The sequence below is a fragment of the Cicer arietinum genome, chromosome 2 (assembly GCF_000331145.2).
Source record: "Cicer arietinum cultivar CDC Frontier isolate Library 1 chromosome 2, Cicar.CDCFrontier_v2.0, whole genome shotgun sequence".
NCBI classification, from domain to species: Eukaryota; Viridiplantae; Streptophyta; class Magnoliopsida; order Fabales; family Fabaceae; genus Cicer; species Cicer arietinum.
The window spans coordinates 51,543,710-51,565,996 of NC_021161.2; the positions used below are offsets into that span (position 1 = coordinate 51,543,710).

General features: G+C 28.3%; 3 protein-coding genes across 5 annotated transcripts; 2 read left to right on the top strand and 1 right to left on the bottom strand.

Annotated features, from left to right (window-relative positions):
- The first annotated feature begins 8,669 nt into the window (after positions 1 to 8,669).
- On the top strand, positions 8,670 to 11,655 carry LOC101506922 (premnaspirodiene oxygenase-like). Its single transcript, XM_004491434.4, has 2 exons — positions 8,670 to 9,621; positions 10,706 to 11,655. The coding sequence occupies exons 1-2, from the start codon at positions 8,707 to 8,709 to the stop codon at positions 11,336 to 11,338; spliced, it is 1,548 nt and encodes a 515-aa protein (XP_004491491.1). The 5' UTR covers positions 8,670 to 8,706; the 3' UTR covers positions 11,339 to 11,655.
- Positions 11,656 to 12,513: 858 nt separating this feature from the next.
- Positions 12,514 to 18,343, bottom strand: LOC101507781 (uncharacterized). Of its 3 annotated transcripts, none has more exons than XM_027332041.2 (2): positions 17,404 to 18,343; positions 12,514 to 13,075 (listed from the first exon to the last, which is right to left on the bottom strand). In XM_027332041.2, exons 1-2 carry the CDS (start codon positions 18,341 to 18,343, stop codon positions 12,747 to 12,749), a joined length of 1,269 nt encoding a protein of 422 aa, XP_027187842.1. In that variant the 3' UTR covers positions 12,514 to 12,746. The 3 variants fall into 3 exon arrangements, with proteins under 3 accessions (XP_027187842.1, XP_004491494.1, XP_004491496.1); XM_004491437.4 differs by having other exon boundaries at positions 12,514 to 13,081; XM_004491439.3 differs by lacking the exon at positions 12,514 to 13,075 and adding an exon at positions 14,183 to 14,532.
- A 479-nt stretch (positions 18,344 to 18,822) lies between these two features.
- Positions 18,823 to 22,061, top strand: LOC101507249 (uncharacterized). The gene is made up of 5 exons (XM_004491435.4): positions 18,823 to 18,964; positions 19,391 to 19,566; positions 19,680 to 19,802; positions 20,975 to 21,193; positions 21,406 to 22,061. Exons 2-5 carry the CDS (start codon positions 19,411 to 19,413, stop codon positions 21,856 to 21,858), a joined length of 951 nt encoding a protein of 316 aa, XP_004491492.1. The 5' UTR covers positions 18,823 to 18,964; positions 19,391 to 19,410; the 3' UTR covers positions 21,859 to 22,061.
- Positions 22,062 to 22,287: the final 226 nt, after the last annotated feature.

A 22,287-nucleotide genomic window follows, 5' to 3' on the forward strand; every position in this document is an offset into this window, starting at 1 on the left:
AAAAGCTTATAGTATTGATATCCTATTTCTCTAAAAGCATATACAATTTCAATATTTATCAAAATATTAGTACACTAGGTATTTGTTAATCGTTAGTAGGGTGCACATATACGTCTTGATTAACAACATAGCTTTCATCGATATTTTAAAAATGTATTGAAGTGATTAATCTTAGTTGAGTATGATAATATTTCACTTATTATATTAACATCCGTCTAACATAAAATCTATAATCTACTGGTAACATTATTTGTCTATCGAAAAAAAATGTTCCTAATCACCCAACGTAAAAACAGTAACGAAATGCATTATCATGGATTAGTAATCTAGTATGAGTACGTGTCATGTTCTGTTGAATGTGACGTGAAAGTGAAATCGTTTTAGAATTTTGAACATCCTATACAACGTAAACCCGTTGTCTCCTCCAACAATTAAATATGCAACAACACTATCACACACTTGACTTACATGACATTCATAATTTCAGTGTCTGTTCAATTACTAATTAATGTTAACATGAGATCAGACCTACTATGCTAGTAGTCACCTACACAATAACAAATCAATGATTCAATAAATTTTAATAATTCAGTTCAAATTAATTAATTTTTCATTTAAATCTAAATTGATCCAATCAAACTAATCAAATTCTCACACAAAACAAATTATCAAATTCAACTTATATTAATTTAAATGTCAGATTGATTATGTTTTAATCTTAAAATTAGAGTTTTAATTTTAAATTTTTAGTTCATAATCTTTTTTTATTTATTTTTAGTCTCGATTTTGATTTTTTTATTTTAAGAAAAACTGATATTTTAATCTTTATAAAATTAAAATAGAGACTAAAAATAAATAAATAAAATTTAAAAACTAAATCTAAATTGTCATAATTTTATATAAACGAAAAATATATGTATTTAAAAAAAAAAACACCATCACTTTGTTATATTATAAAATAAAAAAATTAACCCCTCACCAATTAAGGATTATGTACTATTAGATTGGATTATAATCCAATAGCCGACACTGAAGTTTGATAACTTGAAATCTAAACTATAAAAATTATATTTTATTGTTGTTTTTTTTCTCTATATTGTAGTATTAGTGTGTAAGTTAGAAGTGTAATTAGAGGGGCTTGCGCAGAAAATTATGCATGAAAATTAATATTGAGGAGTTAACAAGTGTTTTAAAAACAATTGTGAAGAAATTTAAAATTAAATTTTGCACTAAAAACCATAAATATTGACTTTAAAAAATTTAAAAATACAACTTTCAATATATTTTTAATCCAATATTAATTTCTATAATTAATTCTTTAACAAATTTGCTTGGAACATTTATTAATATATGCCTTTAATTCAGCAGAGTCACGTGTGTTTGCGACTTCGAATCTATACACATTATTTTTGTTATTATTATTATTATTATTATTATTATTATTATTATTATTATTATTATTATTATTATTATTATTATTATTATTATTATTATTATTATTATCATCATCATCAAATAATACTCCCCGATAATTATTTTATTTAATAATTTTATACAAACTAAAAAATGATAAATGAAAAAAAAGTAACTGATAATTTTACTAAATTAGTTTTATTAACAATGATATATTACCATTACTATAAGCATAAAATAAAAAACAATAATTTGAAAGTTATGTACATAATAATACTAATTATATTGTATAATTAGAAATTTACATTAAAATTCAAAAATAACATTTTTTGACAGTTTTTCCTATAAATATGAATGGGACAGATTGAGTAATTAAATAAAAGAGGAGTATCTGTTTAAACATTTAATTTTTTATTGAAACTTAATTAAACAATGACCCAATTTACCAACAAATACACTTAGAGCAACTTTACTTAGAAATTGGATTCAAACACAACAACCTTCCTTGTATGTCCCTGTTACCATCTTCTAGAGATAGAATTACGAGAGTTTCATGTCAATGAGACAAATTTATAAGTCAATCAAATGGGGTCGAATTTTTTTATTAATAAATATTATAGAAAATTATTAATATATATGGTATTTAAAAAATAATATAGTCCAATTAATATATTAGTAAATTTGTATAGAGGGAGGGCAGCAACCCACTCCTAAACCATTGGATCTATTCCTATCAATGACCCAACATTTTTTAATTTTTTTTATAAGAATAATTAACCAACAATTGTTTTGGCCTAAGTCAAGCTTAACACAATGTCTCTATATTTACAGCCCAAACAATACAAAAAGTCACTGTGTATCATTTAAAATTACAATTTTTGCCTTTATAGTTTGAGATATGTGAGATTTTAGTCCTATTTTTTTCAAGAGATTTTAGTCTCTATGGATTTGTATAAAACCAAAAGTTTAAAATTCAAAATTTTGATTAAATTTTAAGAATTTGTAGATTGTGAGATTAGGGTTTCAAGAGAAGAAAAATTTATATTTTAAACAAATTTAAATATTTTAATAGATAAATTTTACTGAAATAAAAAACATTTAAAACAATCAATCATTTCAAATTAATATTTTTTTTAATAGATTATGAGAATTTGATAATTTTAAATTAATAAAAATGGATAGAGAGCTTAACTCAAATTAGAGGAAATGTATGTGGTAATATTTTTTACGATGCATAATGACTTTTTATAATTTCTTCATTAAAATAAATTAAATATGCTTTTAACATCGACTAAGAGATTAAGTTGAATGTTAACAATACATTTTATATCAAAATTACTAAAATTAAGAGTTTAAGTTAATTCATTTTGTGTATGTTAAATCGAATTGAAAACTCACACAAAATTACCTCACATTAAAATAATATTAAAAATAATATATACAATTACAACATATACACCTAATTATATAATACAATAATTGTGTCAATAATTTAAAATTTCAACTCAATTATAAAAAAAATTGACATGAACAAAATTAAACTAATAAAAAAGAAAAAGAACCGAATATGAAACTAAGATGAAAAAATATCATAAAATATATTAAAAATTCATTACTTATACCTAAGTTTACTGCTAATCCAATCATAAAAATTATATTTCATTTTTGAATTTACTAAAATTTGAGTTAACTAAAAATTAATACATAAATTCGTGAAATTATACGATTCTATAAAATAACTTGCAATTTTAATTAACAACTTTGCTTTTATTACACCATTTTCTATGCAATCTATTTGGAGATGCTCTAATACTCAGTCCTTGTGTACTATTGATGAATACCACAAAAAAAACTTTAAGTATATGTCTTTATCCAAAAAAAATTTCTCCTAGTAGGAGCCTCTCAAATCAAAATTCCAAAATCATGATCAAATATCTCAGTCAATAATTCATGGAGGAACTTTGCTATTGGATCTATTTTAATACCACTTTCTCATTGGACTTGCCACTTATTTAGCTATGTGCTTTTGTGGTCCAAAGCAAACTCCAAAATCATGCAATTTGAAACATATTTTATTCCCTCGTCCTAAATTATAAATACCTATTAGAAAAAATAATTGTCCTTAATCATAAGTTTTTTTTTCAATTTACTAAATATATTTATTATTATTTTACTAAACATACTTTTTATTAATTATACTACTTTCACTTAAAAGATCAAAAGACAAAATGAATATATTTATATATAGAAACATTTTAGCAATGTCTAGAAGAAAAAGATAAATTATTTTAACAAACTATCTATTTTAACTATTAATGAATTTTTTACCATAATCAATATAAAAATATAATAATGATTTGGAAGTTGTGGATATAGTAATCATTGATAGGAAAAAATAATTAAAGTTGTATTAAAAATTGTTAATAACAATTATTTTGAGATATTTTTATTTTTTACTAAAATAAAACTTATTGTGAAATGGAGAGAGTAATTCAAATGGAAGATTGAATTGTTGTTCATAATTGTAAAAGATCATAAAAATTGAGGTAGCACAAATAGAACCTGATTTGTCTTTTTAATATATATAAGAAATTCAAAGTTATGTTTGTTGAAGTATTACAAAAGATTATTAATTGTCTTCTAGTTAGTACATGGAAATTAGTACGAGGAAATAATCTCAATCTCTTCTTTATTGTTTTTAATGAAAACATGGTACTTTAAGGAAACTAACAAAACAATTTAGGGGGAATTACGTGAGACAGCTAATTACTATCCCAATAACAATTCAAGGAAAAAAAAAACTGTTGGAGGGATGCTGTATTTGGATTTATCATGATTTTCATTTTTCACTGGTTTAATTAAAAAAATTGTTTGTTTTGTTTCAATTAGAAAATTAAAAAAAAAAAAAAAAGTCTCTAAACATGACTTATCACACTCCCAATTTCTATATCTCACATCTCTTAACCATTAACTTGTTATTCAAAGATGAGCCTATGTCATAAACGGTTAACCATAAAATCAATAAAAGAAATTCATATTATAAAAAAATAAAATTCAAATATATATCTTTTAGTCTAGGCAAATAATTGAGTGCCTTAGTTTCTTTAGTATTATTCACATTAAATATAAATCCGGTTCAAGAGGATGATAAAATATTTTAAATTGGGTATAAATTATGTTGAACACCTTCTCTTCAAATTTCTCAATGAAAGTAGGGATGAGAATAATTCAGACCGATCGACCGACAGGGATCTACGGCATAGACTACATTAGACTCAGACAACACCATACTTTTTTCTTAAACATATAAGACCAAGACTTCTCAAAAATATATTTAGTCAAAAAGATAAGTCTACATGCCACATAATAAGTTTTTTAGACCTATTAGACCGACTTATTTAGATAAATATAAATAACATTTTTTTACTATATCAATTATTATATTAAATTTTGATATTTTTATTATATATTCAACTTTTAGTAATTTACGCATATTAACCTCATTTAGTTTTTGACATATTTAAATATATTATTATAAAATATAATTTCAGTATAATGTATATAAAGCCATATTATTTAAAATGTCATGTTAAATATCAAAATAAAACTTAATTTCATTGACATATTAACTCGTTAATCTATTTAAAGATATGTTTGATTACTTATTTAAAAATGTTAAAATGAAATAATGTAGATTAACAGACTTCTATCAAGGTTAGATTCAAGCATAAAAAACAAGTCTATGACAGGCCAAACTTAAGCTTTGAATTTTTTGAAAGACCAAACTCATTCCTAGTATAGCCTAATTTAGCCTAGCCTATTTTTTCACCCTAAATGAAAGGAAAGTAAAAAAAAAAATTAAAAAAGTAAATATTACTATTTTATTATCTTAAAAATTGAATTAAATAAATATTATTTAAAATATTCAATCTTCTCCCTTCTTCTCTCCTCCAATTATCTTCAATTAAAGAGACCCTATTGAACTATAATTTACTATGTAATAGAAATCTTGAAAAATTCAACCTTTATTAATAATATTATATTTAAATCAAAACAAATATATGTACAAAAATGAGAATATATATATATATATATATATATATATATATATATATTATTTTTAAATAAAATCATCTCACGTCTTAAACAATGCATATTAGTTAGATAAATGAAAGCCAACAATGACTAAACAATAAAAAAAAAAGTTAGATAAATATTTAAGACTTAAATTTAATTTTATGATACATTCCAAACTCAAGCTTTTTATTTTTTTAAAATTAAAGACAATTCAGCTCAACAACTTAGTCCACTTACAATTCTTCGATTAGGAGTGGGCTTCAATTCTGTATAGCTGGCCCAAGTCATTTTCTAACAAAAAATATATGAGAACTTATTTTTCTCCATTTCTTTTTGAAAACTCATTTGTATTTTTTATTTATAAAAAATTACCCCTATCAAGATTTATACTTCTAGACGAAATTTGTTTGAATATATACTTTTGGACAAGTCAAAATTAAATTTTTTGAAAATAGTTAACTATTTCGTCTCTTTATTCTACTCTCTATCACTAAATTTTCTACTTAATACATTAATCAATCACTTCTATACTATTTTGTAAGAGTACTTTATCATTGACCGACTAGATAATACTACTCCAAGTTCATTCTCATAGTTGTTTTAGAATTTTAGTTATTTTCCTTTTTATTTATATTATCTGTATGTATTCTTCCAGATACATAAAAATTTAACAATATACTCTGAATATATACTTCTAATCTTATAGACTTGAAGAATACTATGTTAAAGGATATAAGGATATGTTAAACAGTAGTGGAGTTGCTTGGGGACTAGCAAGTGCCTAACAATTTTTTTATAAACTAAATTATAATTGTGTTTATTGTGAGATTCGTTTATATATATACAAATCAAATCAATAATTCGTTAGACTTAAAAATTAAATTGAAATTAATTAATTTGATTAGATATATTTTTTTTTTATGTGTTTGTGAGTCCAAACTAAATCAAACAAAATAAAATCAATCTCTATTTAGTTGACTATGATTTCAAGTTATTGATTTATAAGTTATTTCATAATATATCACTAGTGTTATAAAAATGTGTTGTATTTAAGTTGTATTTTTTTTTTTTAATTATTTATATATTGTTTTTTCATTGTAGTTTATGTTCCTATGTCATAAAAAAAAATTACATAATTGTTTTTATAATACAAAAAATCCAGTGTTTAAAAAAAATTAGATTATTAAAATAAGTGTCTTAATTTTTTAAAATGTCAACTTAATTGAACCAAATTAAATCAATATATTCTTCTTTGATTAGATAAGACTTTATACAAGTTATTGTTGTAAGCTCCAGTTATGTTTAATATAAAACCTAAGATTATATTTACTCAATCAAACCACTCACTATTTATATACACGCATCAAGTCCAATAATATTAAAGAAATGTATTGAAAAAAATCTAAATGTCACGTAGATCAAATATAAAATTCTACAAATTTTTATAAAAAACGACACATTTTACTTTACAAGTCAAATTTGTAAAAATAAATCAAATATACGCCATTGATTCACATCAAATAATTTTACCAAAAATATTAAAATAAGGATTTCTTAAGTTTGTACAAATATTATTGAACAAATAATATTAATATAGGTGCTACTTATGGTAGCTAATCTGAAATGGAATTTGCAATATTTGTTTGTTAGAGTCGCCGGCCTCATCAAGTGTAATGCAGATGAGATGAAAATGAAATATTGAAACTTTCACTTCATTACAATTATACAAGTTCAGTTTTTGCCGTTTTAAACTATTTTCTCTCAATATCACGACAATGGCATCACGCCAATAACACTACATACCAATTAAATTCTTCTTCATTTTTCACCGTTTACATTTCTTTTATTATTAAAGTTTTTAGTGTATAAATACATAATTTTGAAAATTGTGTCATTTATATTGTATAATTAGACTTTTATATACTCAAAATATTAGTAATAGAATTTTTTTAATTTTTTTTAGGAATAAGGATGATCTCTACTTGTATATTACTACCATAGTAAGAAGCTAAGAGTCATATATTATTCAGAAAAAACCCAAGGAGATTTTAATTTTATTAAAATTTAAAATATGAGTTGCATGCGATCCGATACGATGCAAATACATATATTCACTTTTTTCCAAGAAAAAATATTCAATTGCACAAGAATGATTTACCAGAAACATATTTGAACAAGATAGAATAGAACATATGAACTTTATTTTATATTTAAAATACAAATTAATTAAGAAAAAACAGAACAAGAATACTCTATATGTCATCACATTTTTCTCTTACGTCAAATGAAAGTTTTTATGCAATATTGAATATACTAACAACTAAAGGTGTTTATTATGCAGCTTCTACTCGGATTTGCACCCTTTTGGGGAGCTCCTCTATGCAACATTGTTTTATTCAGATTTGTTTTAAGAAAAATTTGATGTGATGAGTAGATTTTGTCTTATTCTTTTTGAGCTAATTAAATTCATCTTTACATATTTGTGATAAAATTGATAAAGTTATAGTAAATTATCTGAAAAAACTACACACTTTAAAGGTTTAATATGTGATTTTGATAAATTGAATATCAATATAAATATAATGGCGTGATTGACACGTTGATTATAGTTTTTTTTTAAAATATTTTTAATTGTATTATTTTAGAGTTTTCTTCTATTGAATTTCATAAGATCTTTTTTTATGATATCTCTAGAATTTACATGTTTAAAATTTTTCACTTAATCGATTAGTTTCTCTTTTAAATAAAAAATAAATATAGTCTTGACACAATATTTAACACAATATATAAAATCTTCCTATCAAGTCATGAAATGAAGGAAAAAAAAAGAAGATAACTTGTATATTAATCAAACTAAAAAAATGATTATAATAGTAAATATTATGAAACTTACATACTTAAATTAGAACAATAATTAATTTCAATCTAACATAATTACTTGTAACGTATTTGTTTTGTATTGTAGTAATACTTGGACATACGTGAATACAGCATATACCTTTAATTAAAGTATGAAACTATCTTTGGTATAAAAATAACAAGTCGACGATAATTTCTTGCCAAATGTATATAATCTATATCTATATATATAATTCATCTTATAGAGTTATAGGTACCATGCATTTATTCTTTTTTATTCTCTCTCCGAATATACATATATATAGATAGATAGCCTGCAATGAATCACATAACATAAGCTATACATTAATTTTCTCCATGGAGCATCCTAACATATCATTCTTACACTTCATTTTATTTTCAACAAGTTTCATTTTGTTCCTCACACAAATTATTAAAGTTGGAAAAATAATATTATTAAGGGTCACAAAAACAACACATAAAAAATTTCCACCCGGACCATGGAAACTTCCAATCATAGGAAGCATACACCATCTTATAGGGTCTCTACCCCATCATAGTTTAAGACAACTATCCAAAATTTATGGCCCTTTAATGCACCTAAAATTAGGTGAAGTATCAACCATAGTGGTTTCTTCCCCTGAATTTGCCAAAGAAATTTTGAAAACTTATGATTCCAATTTTGCTCAAAGACCACACCAAATTGGTGCGGATATTATGTGTTATGGTTCAAGTGACATAGCTACTGCCCCTTATGGAAGTTATTGGAAACAATTAAGAAAATTATGCTCACAAGAACTTCTTTGTACAAAACGTGTGAGATCATTCCAATCAATTAGAGAACAAGAGGTACATAATTTAATAACATACATTTCTAATAACATTGGATCATGTATTAATCTTAGTGAAAAAGTTGCTTGCATGACAAGTACAATTACATCAAGGTCAGCTTTTGGCAAAATATGCAAGGATCAACAAGAATTTATTTCATTGATTAAGAAACTTGTCACACTTGCTGAAGGTTTTGTTGTTATTGATTTGTTTCCTTCACAAAAATGGTTACATTTGATTAGTGGAATGAAGCCTAAATTGGAGGAGTTGCATAGAAAATTTGATAATATTATTGAAAATATCATCAAAGAGGCTGTGACAAAGAAAGGTAATGATGGAGAAACAATAGAGAGTTTTCTCTCTGTTCTTCTTAGGATTAAAGATCATGATGAGGCACTTGAGTATCCCTTGACTATTGACAACATCAAAGCTGTAATTTTGGTAAGTTAGTGGATTATATATTTTTTGTTTTCCTTTCAAACGTATTATTACGATACAATTTTAAGATTTTATCATATTTCCATGGATATCTGTATAAAATATATATTTATACACAATCAAGTTTGATAATATTGTATGGCTGATAATCTAATTGATAAAATTAATAGTTAATATAGCTGAAAAATACAAAATAATGTATGACTTCTTTGTATAAATTCTATGTGTTTATATATATATATATATATATATATATATATAATTATTACTATACTTTATATATTTTTAATTAATTATGTTGAAAATTAATTTATTTTATTGGAAAAAATATTGTCTATTACTTTTTTTTTTAGATGTTTTTATTTTTTGTTTTATTCAATAGGAGGAAGAACTTAATTAGCATGTAAGGATACAAGGGAGAGAAAATAAAAATAAGTAATAAATCAAAAATATTTTTACTTTCTTTTAATGAAAAAATTTAGGGTGAAGTGATGGTGTACTCTAAAATAGAAAATACTTTAGAACTCAACTCATTGAACACTTAAATTTACATTTATCCGATCCCTTCAAATGATATTTATGATTAATAACATATAAAAAATGCTATAAATTAATGAAAAAACATTAGGATAAGACTTATTAAACTTGTAAAAAAATTATAAACTTATCATATAAAACTTAACTTTTTTAAATAAATTTTTAGTTTCTGTAATTTACATTTATTTTTCTTTTAGTTCCTAAAAAAAATTGTTGCTTTCAATCCTTGGTAAATAGGAATATTCGGTTTTGAGCCTGGTTAATTTTCAATAGGCCTCATTAATTCGGCTGTGGTTTCATCAAATTTTTTTTTTTAGTGTAGTGATTTCACTATTTCACACTGTATAAATGTTAATATTATATGAGAAAATAATAGAAAACAAGTGGTTAATTTAAATTCATATATGGTTATTGATTTTCATTGCTTAGAGGCCTTTTCCTAGATAATTGCTTACAATAAATTTATTTTTGTTTTATTTGCCTCTTAAGCCTTAGATATGCATGCATGGATACATATAACACATACTAAGAAGGTAATTTAATTTTGTAGGATATGTTTGTTGCTGGAAGTGATACAACATCTGCAATCATAGAATGGTCCATTTCAGAAATGCTGAAAAATCCAACAACAATGATCAAAGCTCAAAAAGAAGTAAGAGAACATTTTGGTAACAAAGGTTACATTGATGAAACATCTCTTCAAGAACTAAAATATCTAAAAGCAATCATCAAAGAAACACTAAGATTACACCCTCCTTTTCCTCTTCTTCTCCCAAGAGAATGCAGAGAAACTTGTGAGGTTAAAGGTTACACAATACAAGCTGGAAACAAAGTGATAGTAAATGCATGGGCAATTGGAAGAGACCCTGAGTATTGGAATGAAGCAGAGAGGTTTCTTCCAGAGAGATTTTTGGATTGTAAAATTGATTATAAAGGTTCTAATATTGAATATATACCTTTTGGTGCTGGAAGGAGAATTTGTCCTGGTATTTTGTTTGGTGTATCTAGTATTGAACTGTGTCTTGCAAAGCTTCTTTATCATTATAATTGGGAACTTCCTAGTGGATTAACTGAAGAAAATCTAGAAATGACTGAAGCTTTGAGCTCTTCATCAAGAAGGAAAACTGATTTGATCTTAGTTCCTATTTCTCGATACACTTATGTTGTAAGGGATCTGGATTGACTGCAGTTGGATTTGTTATCATGGTTATTGATTTACTTTATTTAAAAAGATAGAGAAAATGTAAGTGAAGAGAAAGCTATTGTGTGAAGATTGTAAATTGGAGTCACTATGACTAAATAAGTGTGTTTGTATAGAGGACAACTAGTGTGTGAAGGTGAATTTACACCAGCTATTTAGTTAGTTGTACTATTTTACATATATATTCATAATGTACATTTTATTATATATAAAATATATTATGTGTGCATTGTTATTATAAAATGAGAAACTCACTTCTAAGTTCTACTTCATTCTTAAAGCTTTCAAGTGTTAAATGATAAATTGGTTTCTGCAGAATGGATAAATTTATAAGAACGTGTGGGTGGGTAAGCTAAATAAGTTAAGAAACTAAATTCACTTCTAGATAAATAATTAGTGCTGATTGATTGTGCTCTTTGCAGGCCTGTGAATTCTTCTGTCCCTTTAGATGGAATGGAATAAATTTCCAACACAAATGGAATGAGATCTATTAGAGCTAATCAAAGTTTGTTGTTGAAACTGATGCATCAGCTGCAGTTGTAAATTAAGCCATCTATTGAAATGCTAAAAAAAAAAAACTAAGTAATAATTATTAGAATAAGAGCATGACAAGTTTTTGGTAGCAAAAGATCTACTAGCCAAAAAGTGAGACAAAACTGAACTCATTCGATACTATAAACTAGAGATTTTGTAGTGAGTTAAAAAAAAATTACCAATAATTTTACTATAAAATTGTTTCTAAAATAGAAAAATAAAAACAAACATAATACTTCACACTTCAAACTCAATTTTAATAAAAACTATTGTCAAATCAAAATCATCTTTACAAACACTCATCCAAAACAACCATCAATTGCTTTTGAGTGAACCAATTATCATTTCCAATCAAACTTGCTTTTGAGAATAAACTCAATTTTGATTTATATAAACTAAGCATTTTCATTTTATTTCAAATCAATTTGACCTAGTTCGCATCCACTTTTAAAGTGCTCAACCATTTTTCCAGACATTTGGTACTGGAGTTATCAACTTTCAATGCTTTACCTTCATCACTGTGATGAATATCAAGTAAACAAAGATACAATTGTTTTAATATATTCATATATAACTCATGCATTCATGATATATACACTATAGGCATAATGAAACAAACATAATGTAGATAACATTGAATTTTATTACTAAAATAAAGTTCACCTAGATACAAATGTACCATGGCTCCCATATCTGTATTATACAATCTTACATTTGTATATTTCAAAAACAAAGAGCTAACATAAGACTCAGTTAATTGTTCAATAGAACCTAACAAAATGACATGGATAACATTTGTATATATAATGCCATTGCCCGTTTACCGTGGCTAATATCTCAATCCTTTACTGTCTGCCTATGTTTTTTTCTTTTTTGCACGTGATCCCGTGGACCTTAATGTAAGATTCTCGAGATACGATGAATCATCGGAGGAAATAGAAGTAGAGCTAGAGGATTCACTGACAATGAAACGAAATCTTCTTTTAACCATGTCAACTACATTGGCCAAACGGTCTTTTGGCTGGAATGCTGTTGACGAACTTGGAGTCAAATACTCGGTCTTCACGGAAATTCCAGAAACAGACTTCTTTCCATTCATTCCTTGAGATATACACCGATCATCATCATCGTCATCATCAAGGTTTATGATCTCAATATCCTTTTCCAATTTCGACTTTCCACTAGCTGGCACTGGCACAAAAGAGATATGTTTAAGCTTACATAACATAACATTTGCCAACGCGATAATAGTCATAATACTAAATCAAAAGCTTGGAAAATAAGGAATGGTAGATTCTTTAATCCAATGAAAATATTGACAGTAGCCTCATCTTTCAAGGAAAATCCAGCTTCTGGCTCTTTGAGTGATTGACTATACACGATTTCATTGAATTCAGAATTTCAGATAATATATATAGCAGGCCTCCTGCAATCATGTTTACCTACCTGAAACAAAACGAGTTTTCTTACCTGCTTTTGTTCGTTTTTCATTTCTGTTTTCTGGAAAGAAAACTTCGTCAAGGGAAGAAGAAGAAACCACATAAAGGATTATTTGAAGTTTTCGAAGAGAACAAAAATATAAAAGAGAAGAAATCAAAAGAAAACCTTAAAAGTTTAAGGTAAAAATTAGGCTCCACAAGTCTGAATAGAATAGCCACAGCAAAGACTCTCCAAATCAAATTATGATTTGAGCTGAACATATAAAGAAGACAATAAGTGTCCTGTTAGATGCAATTAACAAAGATAAATCAACCCGAGGCTTCTTAGCAAGAGTAAACACTTTAGGATAAAAGGTTCAATAACAAATTCCTAAAATATTTTATGATTTATCCACCGGATTTCATCCCTTAATTTGGCGAAGACACCATTTTGCTAGACCCTTTTAGGGTTGCCTTTCTCCCGCCTGCCAGCTACTTTTCTTGTCCTTACACAGTCTCAAGATGGCCACCACCACCACCCTTGTTTGTTTCGTCTGTTATCTTAGCAGAGTGCTTTTTTGCATCCGAATCACTTGCCCCGTTTCCTCTTTCAACAACACCTATGACAGCCACTTCTTTTCACATTAGAGCAAAAACTGTCCCGTTTTTGCTGATGGCCTTGTTTGTTTTGCTTCTTCACCAAGTGAGAGGATCCACAACGAAAATCATTTAAGAAAATGTGAACAAGCAAAACACAGATAGCTCTGCAAAAGACGTGGCTGCAGAAAATGTTTCAAAAAAGCTATCAGAAGGAACATGTGATTCAGAAGCCAAACAGTGTTGGATCATATCTCTCAAAATAGGAACCCAACAATGAGGAATATAAAGCAATAATATTCTATTATATTCTAGGTAAGATTCACAGGTACAGAGCTATAACTCGTTTCAGAAGAACAAAAAAGAACATAAACATAAAAGGCTGTTATATACTAATATATTTTCCAAGAAAGAAACTCCAAAAGAGTACATATGTCTTCCCTAAGCTTATTTCTGAACAAGAGAATTATCATTATCACACACATTTCTATTGATTAACCTCCCCTAAATAACCCTTCTAATTCCACTATGCCTTCTGGATGCTATTGAATAACCAACTAGCACTAGACCCTGCCATCTTAACAGCTTTCTTCGGCCTTCTTGTGTATACCTTCCAACACTTCTCACCTGCAGAAAATGTTCCAAAAAACTCTCTGAAGGAAGATGTGATGAGAAGCAAAAATGTAGGTTTACAGTCACTCAACTATCCCATATCAAGTGTTTGATTATATTACTACAATAGGAAGCCAACAATGAGTAATATAAAATAGGACATTATACTTATTCTAAGTAAGCATCAATGTTTAAACTATATAAGGCCCGTTTGATGTACAAGATAGGAATAAGTTATCATATAATGTGTCTGATGAACCAGCAAGATATGATAAGTTAATCTAGAACTCTATTCTATCCTATCTCTCTAGTTGTATTTTTTATCCTGAATATGAGTTAGGCTAGAAACCAAAAGGATAAGATAAGATTAGTAATTTATTCAATTACCCTTATAAAATATATTTTAAAATATAAAATTGAAATATAATAAAATATAAAAATATAAATCTAATCAAATATAAATATAAAAATAATTAATAGAATTTGATATTAAATTTAAAAATAAAATATTAATAATTAATTTAAATTTTTTTTATGATTTTATCACAAGGGTAATTTTGTCTTTTTATATAATTTAATAAATTAGTATTCAAAATTATAAAAATATGAAAATTAATTGAAATTTTAAAATAAATATAATTTGTTTACAAGGATATTTTTATTATTTACATAAAATATATATCATATCTTTATTTACATTCTAACAAATAAAATAGAATTTTTTGGTTACTCATGATTTTTTTTTTAAAATCTAAATTGTTTATTTAGAAGTGTCAATGGAAGTTTTAAATATAAAACTATTTCATTACTTATTTAATTTTTTTGTTAATTTAAAATATAATAAATTATTTTTTTTTTTAAATTAATATGTAATTGTTTACAACGGTAATTTTTTTATTTAAATACCATATATATTATATCATTTCACGATGAGATGTGTATTAAATACATGATAAAATAAATTGTTATCATGTTAGATATCATGTGTGTATCAAACACAAGATATGATAAATTGTTATCATGTTAGATATCATGTGTGTATCAAACACAAGATATGATAAATTGTTATCATGTTAGATATCATGTGTGTATCAAACACAAGATATGATAAATTGTTATCATGTTAGATATCATGTGTGTATCAAACACAAGATATGATAAATTGTTATCATGTTAGATATCATGTGTGTATCAAACACAAGATATGATAACGTTTATCCTATCACTATCTTATTCTATCCTTGTCCAGTTTTATATCATATCATGTATGTATCCTATCATGCTCATCAAACGGGCCTAAATGGTTTCAGAAGCGGAAATAGAAAATAGCTACTATATGCTAGAAAATTAATTGAAATTTTAAAATAAATATAATTTGTTTACAAGGATATTTTTATTATTTACATAAAATATATATCATATCTTTATTTACATTCTAACAAATAAAATAGAATTTTTTGGTTACTCATGATTTTTTTTTTAAAATCTAAATTGTTTATTTAGAAGTGTCAATGGAAGTTTTAAATATAAAACTATTTCATTACTTATTTAATTTTTTTGTTAATTTAAAATATAATAAATTATTTTTTTTTTTAAATTAATATGTAATTGTTTACAACGGTAATTTTTTTATTTAAATACCATATATATTATATCATTTCACGATGAGATGTGTATTAAATACATGATAAAATAAATTGTTATCATGTTAGATATCATGTGTGTATCAAACACAAGATATGATAAATTGTTATCATGTTAGATATCATGTGTGTATCAAACACAAGATATGATAACGTTTATCCTATCACTATCTTATTCTATCCTTGTCCAGTTTTATATCATATCATGTATGTATCCTATCATGCTCATCAAACGGGCCTAAATGGTTTCAGAAGCGGAAATAGAAAATAGCTACTATATGCTATTACTTTCCTAGAGATAAACTCCTAAAGAGGACATATTTCTATATGTGGCTTACATCTATTCACACCCTCTAAAATCTAATTAACCTCCCCTACATAACCATTCTCATTCCACTACTACTTCTGGATGCTACTGAATAACTAACTCCCGCTAGACCCTGCCATCTCAACCACTTTCATGATCTCGTGTATACAATTGAACCCTTGTTGGCTTGTTCCACAATTAGTCACAATCTGTCCTCTAGGATAATCTCTCCTAGTCTGTGCTTACTAACACATTAGGGTTCCTGAAGTACAACCCTGTCCTCAAGAATGTAAAAAGGGCTTTGCCTCATGATTTTATCTTCCCAAGTAGCTTCCTCAGCATGTCTGTTCTGCAACTAAGCCAATATCCCTCATACTAATTCATTATGGCGACGTAAAAACCTCCATAGAACCAAGATTTATTTGTTCCATAATTCCTGTCAATTCTACTCCCATTCCCGTAGGAAAATAAGATTCGGCTAACAGATAGCCAATAGCCTGCTTGAGCTGGCCAACACGGAATAAAGATGAACCCAAGAGGAAGGAAGAAGCTTCAAAAGTCAAAATTCAGCTTCCATCTAGAGAGGACCACAATATCCTTGTGCTATGTGAATTATGTTCTTAATTATGTAATACTATCATTACGAATTATGATGCCGCGTTAATGGCATTTTAATATGATCTGGTTCAATCACCAGTTGAACAAGTTGGACCAAGCACTAGTAGCCTCGCCGGTTCAAAGATGTTATAAAACATCGTTCTCAACCACAGTCCTCATCTACATCTTGCTTTAATAATGCAGGAAAACATGGTCCTAGGCCAAGCTACCTAGAAACCTGACCAAATCATTTACCCAATCAATTGTATCTAATTCAATATTCATAAATGCATATCTTTATATGAATAAAAGATGCATGCATAAGCATAATTTCCATACCAGATAATGCACCTTGAGCATCCTTGCTCCCTTTGCTATGCAGCTGAGTACAAGCAATAACTCCAAGAGAGTGGTGAGAATCTTCATTTCTTCGCACCACGCGATCAGCAGAAGGCTCTCCCTCATTATTTACACCAACAGAGACATCTCCACTCGTCAAAAGTTTTGAATCATCCTCCAATTTTGAAACTCTAACATGCAATCCTCTAAACTTGGTGTTCAAAGACTCAAGTAATGTCTCAACCTTCCGCTTCTCATCTGCCAATTTGCTGTTTTCATCCCTCAACTTGCCTATAGTTGTCAAATTCTTGTTCACTTTTTCCTCCAATTCACCATTTTTAATCCCAAGACCAGCCAAAACAATTTTATCACTCTCCAAAACATGAATCTTGCTTCTAAGTTCAACAAGAGCATTACTATCATCTACCCATTTTTCCTTTAACGTCCTCAACTCCAAAATTTCATACTCTAATTCACCATTCTTTTTTCTTATGACATCAAGTGCATCGGTTTCACCAACCAATTTCTCCTTCAATTTCTGAACTTCACATTCCAATTCAGTATTCTTCTTTCTCAATTCTCCAATAGTTTCTCTATCAACTAACCCAGTTACCTTAACTTCCTTCAACAAAGCTTCATAACTTTCTTGAGCTCTTTTCCCTTTTTCACAAAGTTCGTCTCTTTTTCTCAACTCTTCTTCACATTGTAACCTAGTTAGTCTCTCCATTTCAACTTTCTCTAGAAGCTGAAGAATCTCAGTTCGGAGTTTGTTATCCCTACTCACCAAAGCAGCTTCAACTGTGTCATAAACTTCCATTTTAAACGCAGCACGAAGTACATTAACGAGTTCTGGAATCGTTTTTTCTTCGAAGTTAGTGTTATTGTTGGTTAAATGGAAACCCGGTGGTGAACCGGGTTCGGGTTTGGGTTGGAGGGTCATGGTAAGGTGGGAAAGATGAAAACTTTGGAAGAAATAGGTTTAGTGAAAGTTAGTGGGTTTTTGTAAAGATAGAAATGTTGGGAATGTGATGAAATGAGAGTGAGACAAGGAAGATCAAAATGGCGCCCAGAAGAAAGGAAGGGTATCTCAACGACGTCGTATTTCAAACCAGTGGGGACAAAAAGAGAGCATTTAGATGAGTTTGAGTTACTTTTTTAAGATTCAACCGGTTCAACTCGGTTTGCATGAACAAATCAAACCCAACCCAAGGCGATGCATCAAATAATACGAGTTTATCACATTTAATTTAAATTATCACACAAAGACGTCAAAAAAATTAGTTTATTATATGATTTTCTATTTTAATCTTTTTGGTCAAATGATTTTTTTGTTTTAATTTTATTTTTCATAACTTCATCAATTGGTGCGATTCATTCATATGTTTTTCCAATATACGAAAAACAAAAGAAAAAATAAATAAAATATTACCGTGTCTGCGTTTTAAACCCATACGATAATCGCTCCTCTCTTTCAGCGCCTCTCGCCGCTGCATCGTCGTTAGCCCGTCCGTCGCAGTCTCACCGCGTCTGCACGTCCATCGCTGCCGTGTCCAAACCGCGGGTATGTCGCTTCATTCTTTGAGTCTGCCACTTCAATCTGTATCATCCTTTTCCGTTTTGTGTGGTTTCTAGGATTTTAGGCTGTTAGGTTTGGTTTATTTCAATTTTCCTTGAATTAGGGTTTCTTAGTATATCTCGATTTCTAAGTGTATGTGTATCTACGAATGTTTAATTTCTAAGCTAGGTTTATGCATTTGTGTTTATTGAACTTGCTTGAATTCCCTGAGGTTTCAAAGCCTTGCTGCCTATACTATCAACTTTATGCAATTTACGTGTTCACCATTACACACTGATGGAATATTTTTAATTGTTGTGTTCCTTTGACATTTTACTCTAAATAGATTTTTCCATTGGTTAATCCTAGCTACTTTCATACAAATTGGAACGATACAAGCAATTAACGTTTCACTTTGTGTTCAAAATGCAGTGAAGAAGAAGCCGATTCAAATGAGCAAGTATGGCTTGAACCTTAGGCCTGCAAAGCCGAAGAAGCAGCCACCAAGGCCTTCCATTGCCCTTCCATTTGGCTTTGATGAAGATGATGATAATAATGTCGAGAGAGAAATTGCGATCCAGGCTAGCAAGAGTAAGAGTCTCAAAGACGTAAGTTGACGTTATTCTCCTTGTTTGGTGGTCGTTACTTGTTATTAAGAATGTTGAATTTGTTTGTTCAGGTTATGATATAGCGTTCTGTTTGGTTTTTTTTCCTTTTTAAGGTTGAGGAGCAGCAAAAGAAAGCATTGGAAGAAGATCCAACCATATTTGACTATGATGGAGTCTATGACAAAATGAAAGAGAAAATTACTCGTCCATTGATACAAGATCGTGAAGAGAGAAAGGTACGGTTGCAGTTCCTAGCATTCTTTTAAAATTTCAATCAACCATTTTATTATGTTTATTGCTCAGTAGAGACACATAAAGGAGACTCTATGTCAAGTTTTCATCATAATTATGACTCATGTGATTAGTGATGTGAAGGTTCACATTCAAATACTTACATGAATGATCCCAGTAAAATTAATTACATCTTTCTTTTTGTTTTGTCTTGTTCTCTTTTTTGATAAAAATTGTTTTCATTTATTTAAATTTCTTAAAAAACTGCATCATTGTTCTCAAAATCTGTTCTATACATTTTGATTTAAAATTATATTTCGTTAAACTGTCCTCAAAATTTCATAGGTAATCTATGTTCTATACAACAAAAAGCACTTGTGTATATACAAAATGCAACTGACACTGGTATGAGATTGGTATCCATGTGATAACTCAATCAGTAAAGCTAAGAGCTAGATGCTAAATCATTTCAGAGATTGACAAGGGAGAGAAACAAAAAAGAGACAGAAAAAACACATTCCTGCAAGCTGGGTTGGTACATTAATTGAACCTTTTTGGGTTTCAAATAACATACTAGAAAATACCTTGTGTGGCAATGGCCACAAATAGTGCTAATAAGGAAGGGTACCTAATGGCTAATACTCCTTGGACAATACAAGGTGAACAATGACTCAAACTACCAAAAGTGAAACCAATGCTAATGCAAAGAGCAAACCGGAGATATCTTAGCAGTAGCAAAGACCAAAAGAAAATAAATAGTCAATTTTTATTGTTTTTTTGGGTAGGGTTTTGTCATAAAAATATGCTAAATAATTAGGTTAGAGCTGGCACAAAGCCCCCTCCATCAATGTTTCATATTTTAAATTGTGAAATATTAAGATTTATATTTTCACCCCTTCAAGAGTATATATTTTGACATTTTGTAGACTGTTGTTAGTGTTAATCCAGGTCTTGGTGTTTGACGTGGATGAACTTTGTCTCTTAAAGCCTAGGAAGATTTAATAGTCAACACATTGTTAAACTGGTGAAAACAGTCAAGTGTCTATTCCTTTCCAATGGTTTGGTTTAACTTATTTTTGTTTTACTTACTTTCTTGAGGGCTAATGCTGAAATTCATTCATTTTGGGTTATTTGCGAAATGACATTGTTACTCATCAACTTTTAATTTTTTATGCAGCCAAAATATATCCAAAACCTGATTAAGAAAGCAAAAGAGCGAGAACAGTATCGTGAGATTGTATATGAGAAAAAGATTGCCAAAGAGAGAAGCCAAGACGACCATCTCTATGCTGACAAAGACAAATATATCACTGAAGCATATAGAAGAAAGCTTGCCGAACGAGAGAAACAGATGGAACTTGAACGTCTCCGGGAACTTCAAGAGGAAAGAGAGGATGTATGTTCCTGCTTTTTTAATCCATAAACTTTACATTGTTCTCATATCTCTTCTGGTTGTCTACCTGACCAATGATGTATTTTAAAATAGTCTACAGTTTTCCTTTCTCCTCCCTCTTTTTTTTGAATTAATTTGGTGTGCTTGTTTATGTTTTATTTCCTAAACCTCTTTTTTAAAATTACTGACATATTCGTTTTTAATTATTTGCACAGGTTACAAAGAAGAAGGACTTTTTGGTTGATTTTTATACAAACCTTGATAAAAATATTGCTTATGGTGCAAAAGATGCGCAAGCGAGAAAACGTGACCGTCAAGCTGAGAATAGAGTTCCAGAGACACCTGAGGAAACGTGTTCTGATGCATCAAATCAGCACCAGCGTGCTAATACATCAGATGAAGAGCAACGTTCATTGGCTCACGCAAGTTCGTCAGTAGAGCCTTCAGGGAAAAAGATTGGCGACCAGGGTGAAACTTCCGATCTGTCTAACAGAATTGCCAGTCCCTTGGATATGAAGCCAAACCTTGCAATTTCTTCTGATGAAAAGAATTCAGTTGAGCAGCCATCAGCTTCTCAACCGAATCCGGAACATCACAAAAGAAGTCAAGATACCGTGGCTGCAGCCAAAGAACGTTTTCTGGCACGTAAGCGAGCAAAGGAACAGTGAACATTTTCCTGTCTGTGCTCAGAGATGTCTAGTGACACATTGGTCTGTTTAGTCGTTAATACTCATAATGTTATGTCACATTAAATGCTATAGAACTTGTGACTCACATATTGAACTGGTTGAGATTCTCCCTTTGAGCTCTTTACGTTTAGGGATTTTGTATCTATCTTTCTTTTAATCATCATTTTCTCTCTTCTAAATAATTTTTATTAATTAATTTTAATTATTAATTTTACTCTAAAATACACTAAAGTCACTAAAATATCCATCGATAAAGATAGGGAATCCATTTTTCGTTTCTATGGTGGTATATTTTGCCAATTTTATTATGGTATCTAGAAGGGTGCTTTATACACCATTTTTGTATTGATTGGCGATTTCAATCTCGGCCCAGAGAGGAGGGGGAATGAGTGCAAAAAAACATTTTGA

Excerpts from the sequence above, each read along its gene's own strand:
- LOC101506922 (XM_004491434.4), top strand. The coding sequence starts at position 8,707 with ATGGAGCATCCTAACATATCATTCTTACACTTCATTTTATTTTCAACA. Across the intron at positions 9,622-10,705 it reads ACATCAAAGCTGTAATTTTG|GATATGTTTGTTGCTGGAAG; the intron begins GTAAGTTAGTGG and ends TTAATTTTGTAG.
- LOC101507249 (XM_004491435.4), top strand. The coding sequence starts at position 19,411 with ATGAGCAAGTATGGCTTGAACCTTAGGCCTGCAAAGCCGAAGAAGCAG. Across the intron at positions 19,803-20,974 it reads AAGATCGTGAAGAGAGAAAG|CCAAAATATATCCAAAACCT; the intron begins GTACGGTTGCAG and ends TTTTTTATGCAG. Across the intron at positions 21,194-21,405 it reads TTCAAGAGGAAAGAGAGGAT|GTTACAAAGAAGAAGGACTT; the intron begins GTATGTTCCTGC and ends TTATTTGCACAG.
- LOC101507781 (XM_004491437.4), bottom strand. The coding sequence starts at position 18,343 with ATGACCCTCCAACCCAAACCCGAACCCGGTTCACCACCGGGTTTCCAT. Across the intron at positions 13,082-17,403 it reads TGCTCAAGGTGCATTATCTG|TGCCAGCTAGTGGAAAGTCG; the intron begins GTATGGAAATTA and ends CTTTTGTGCCAG.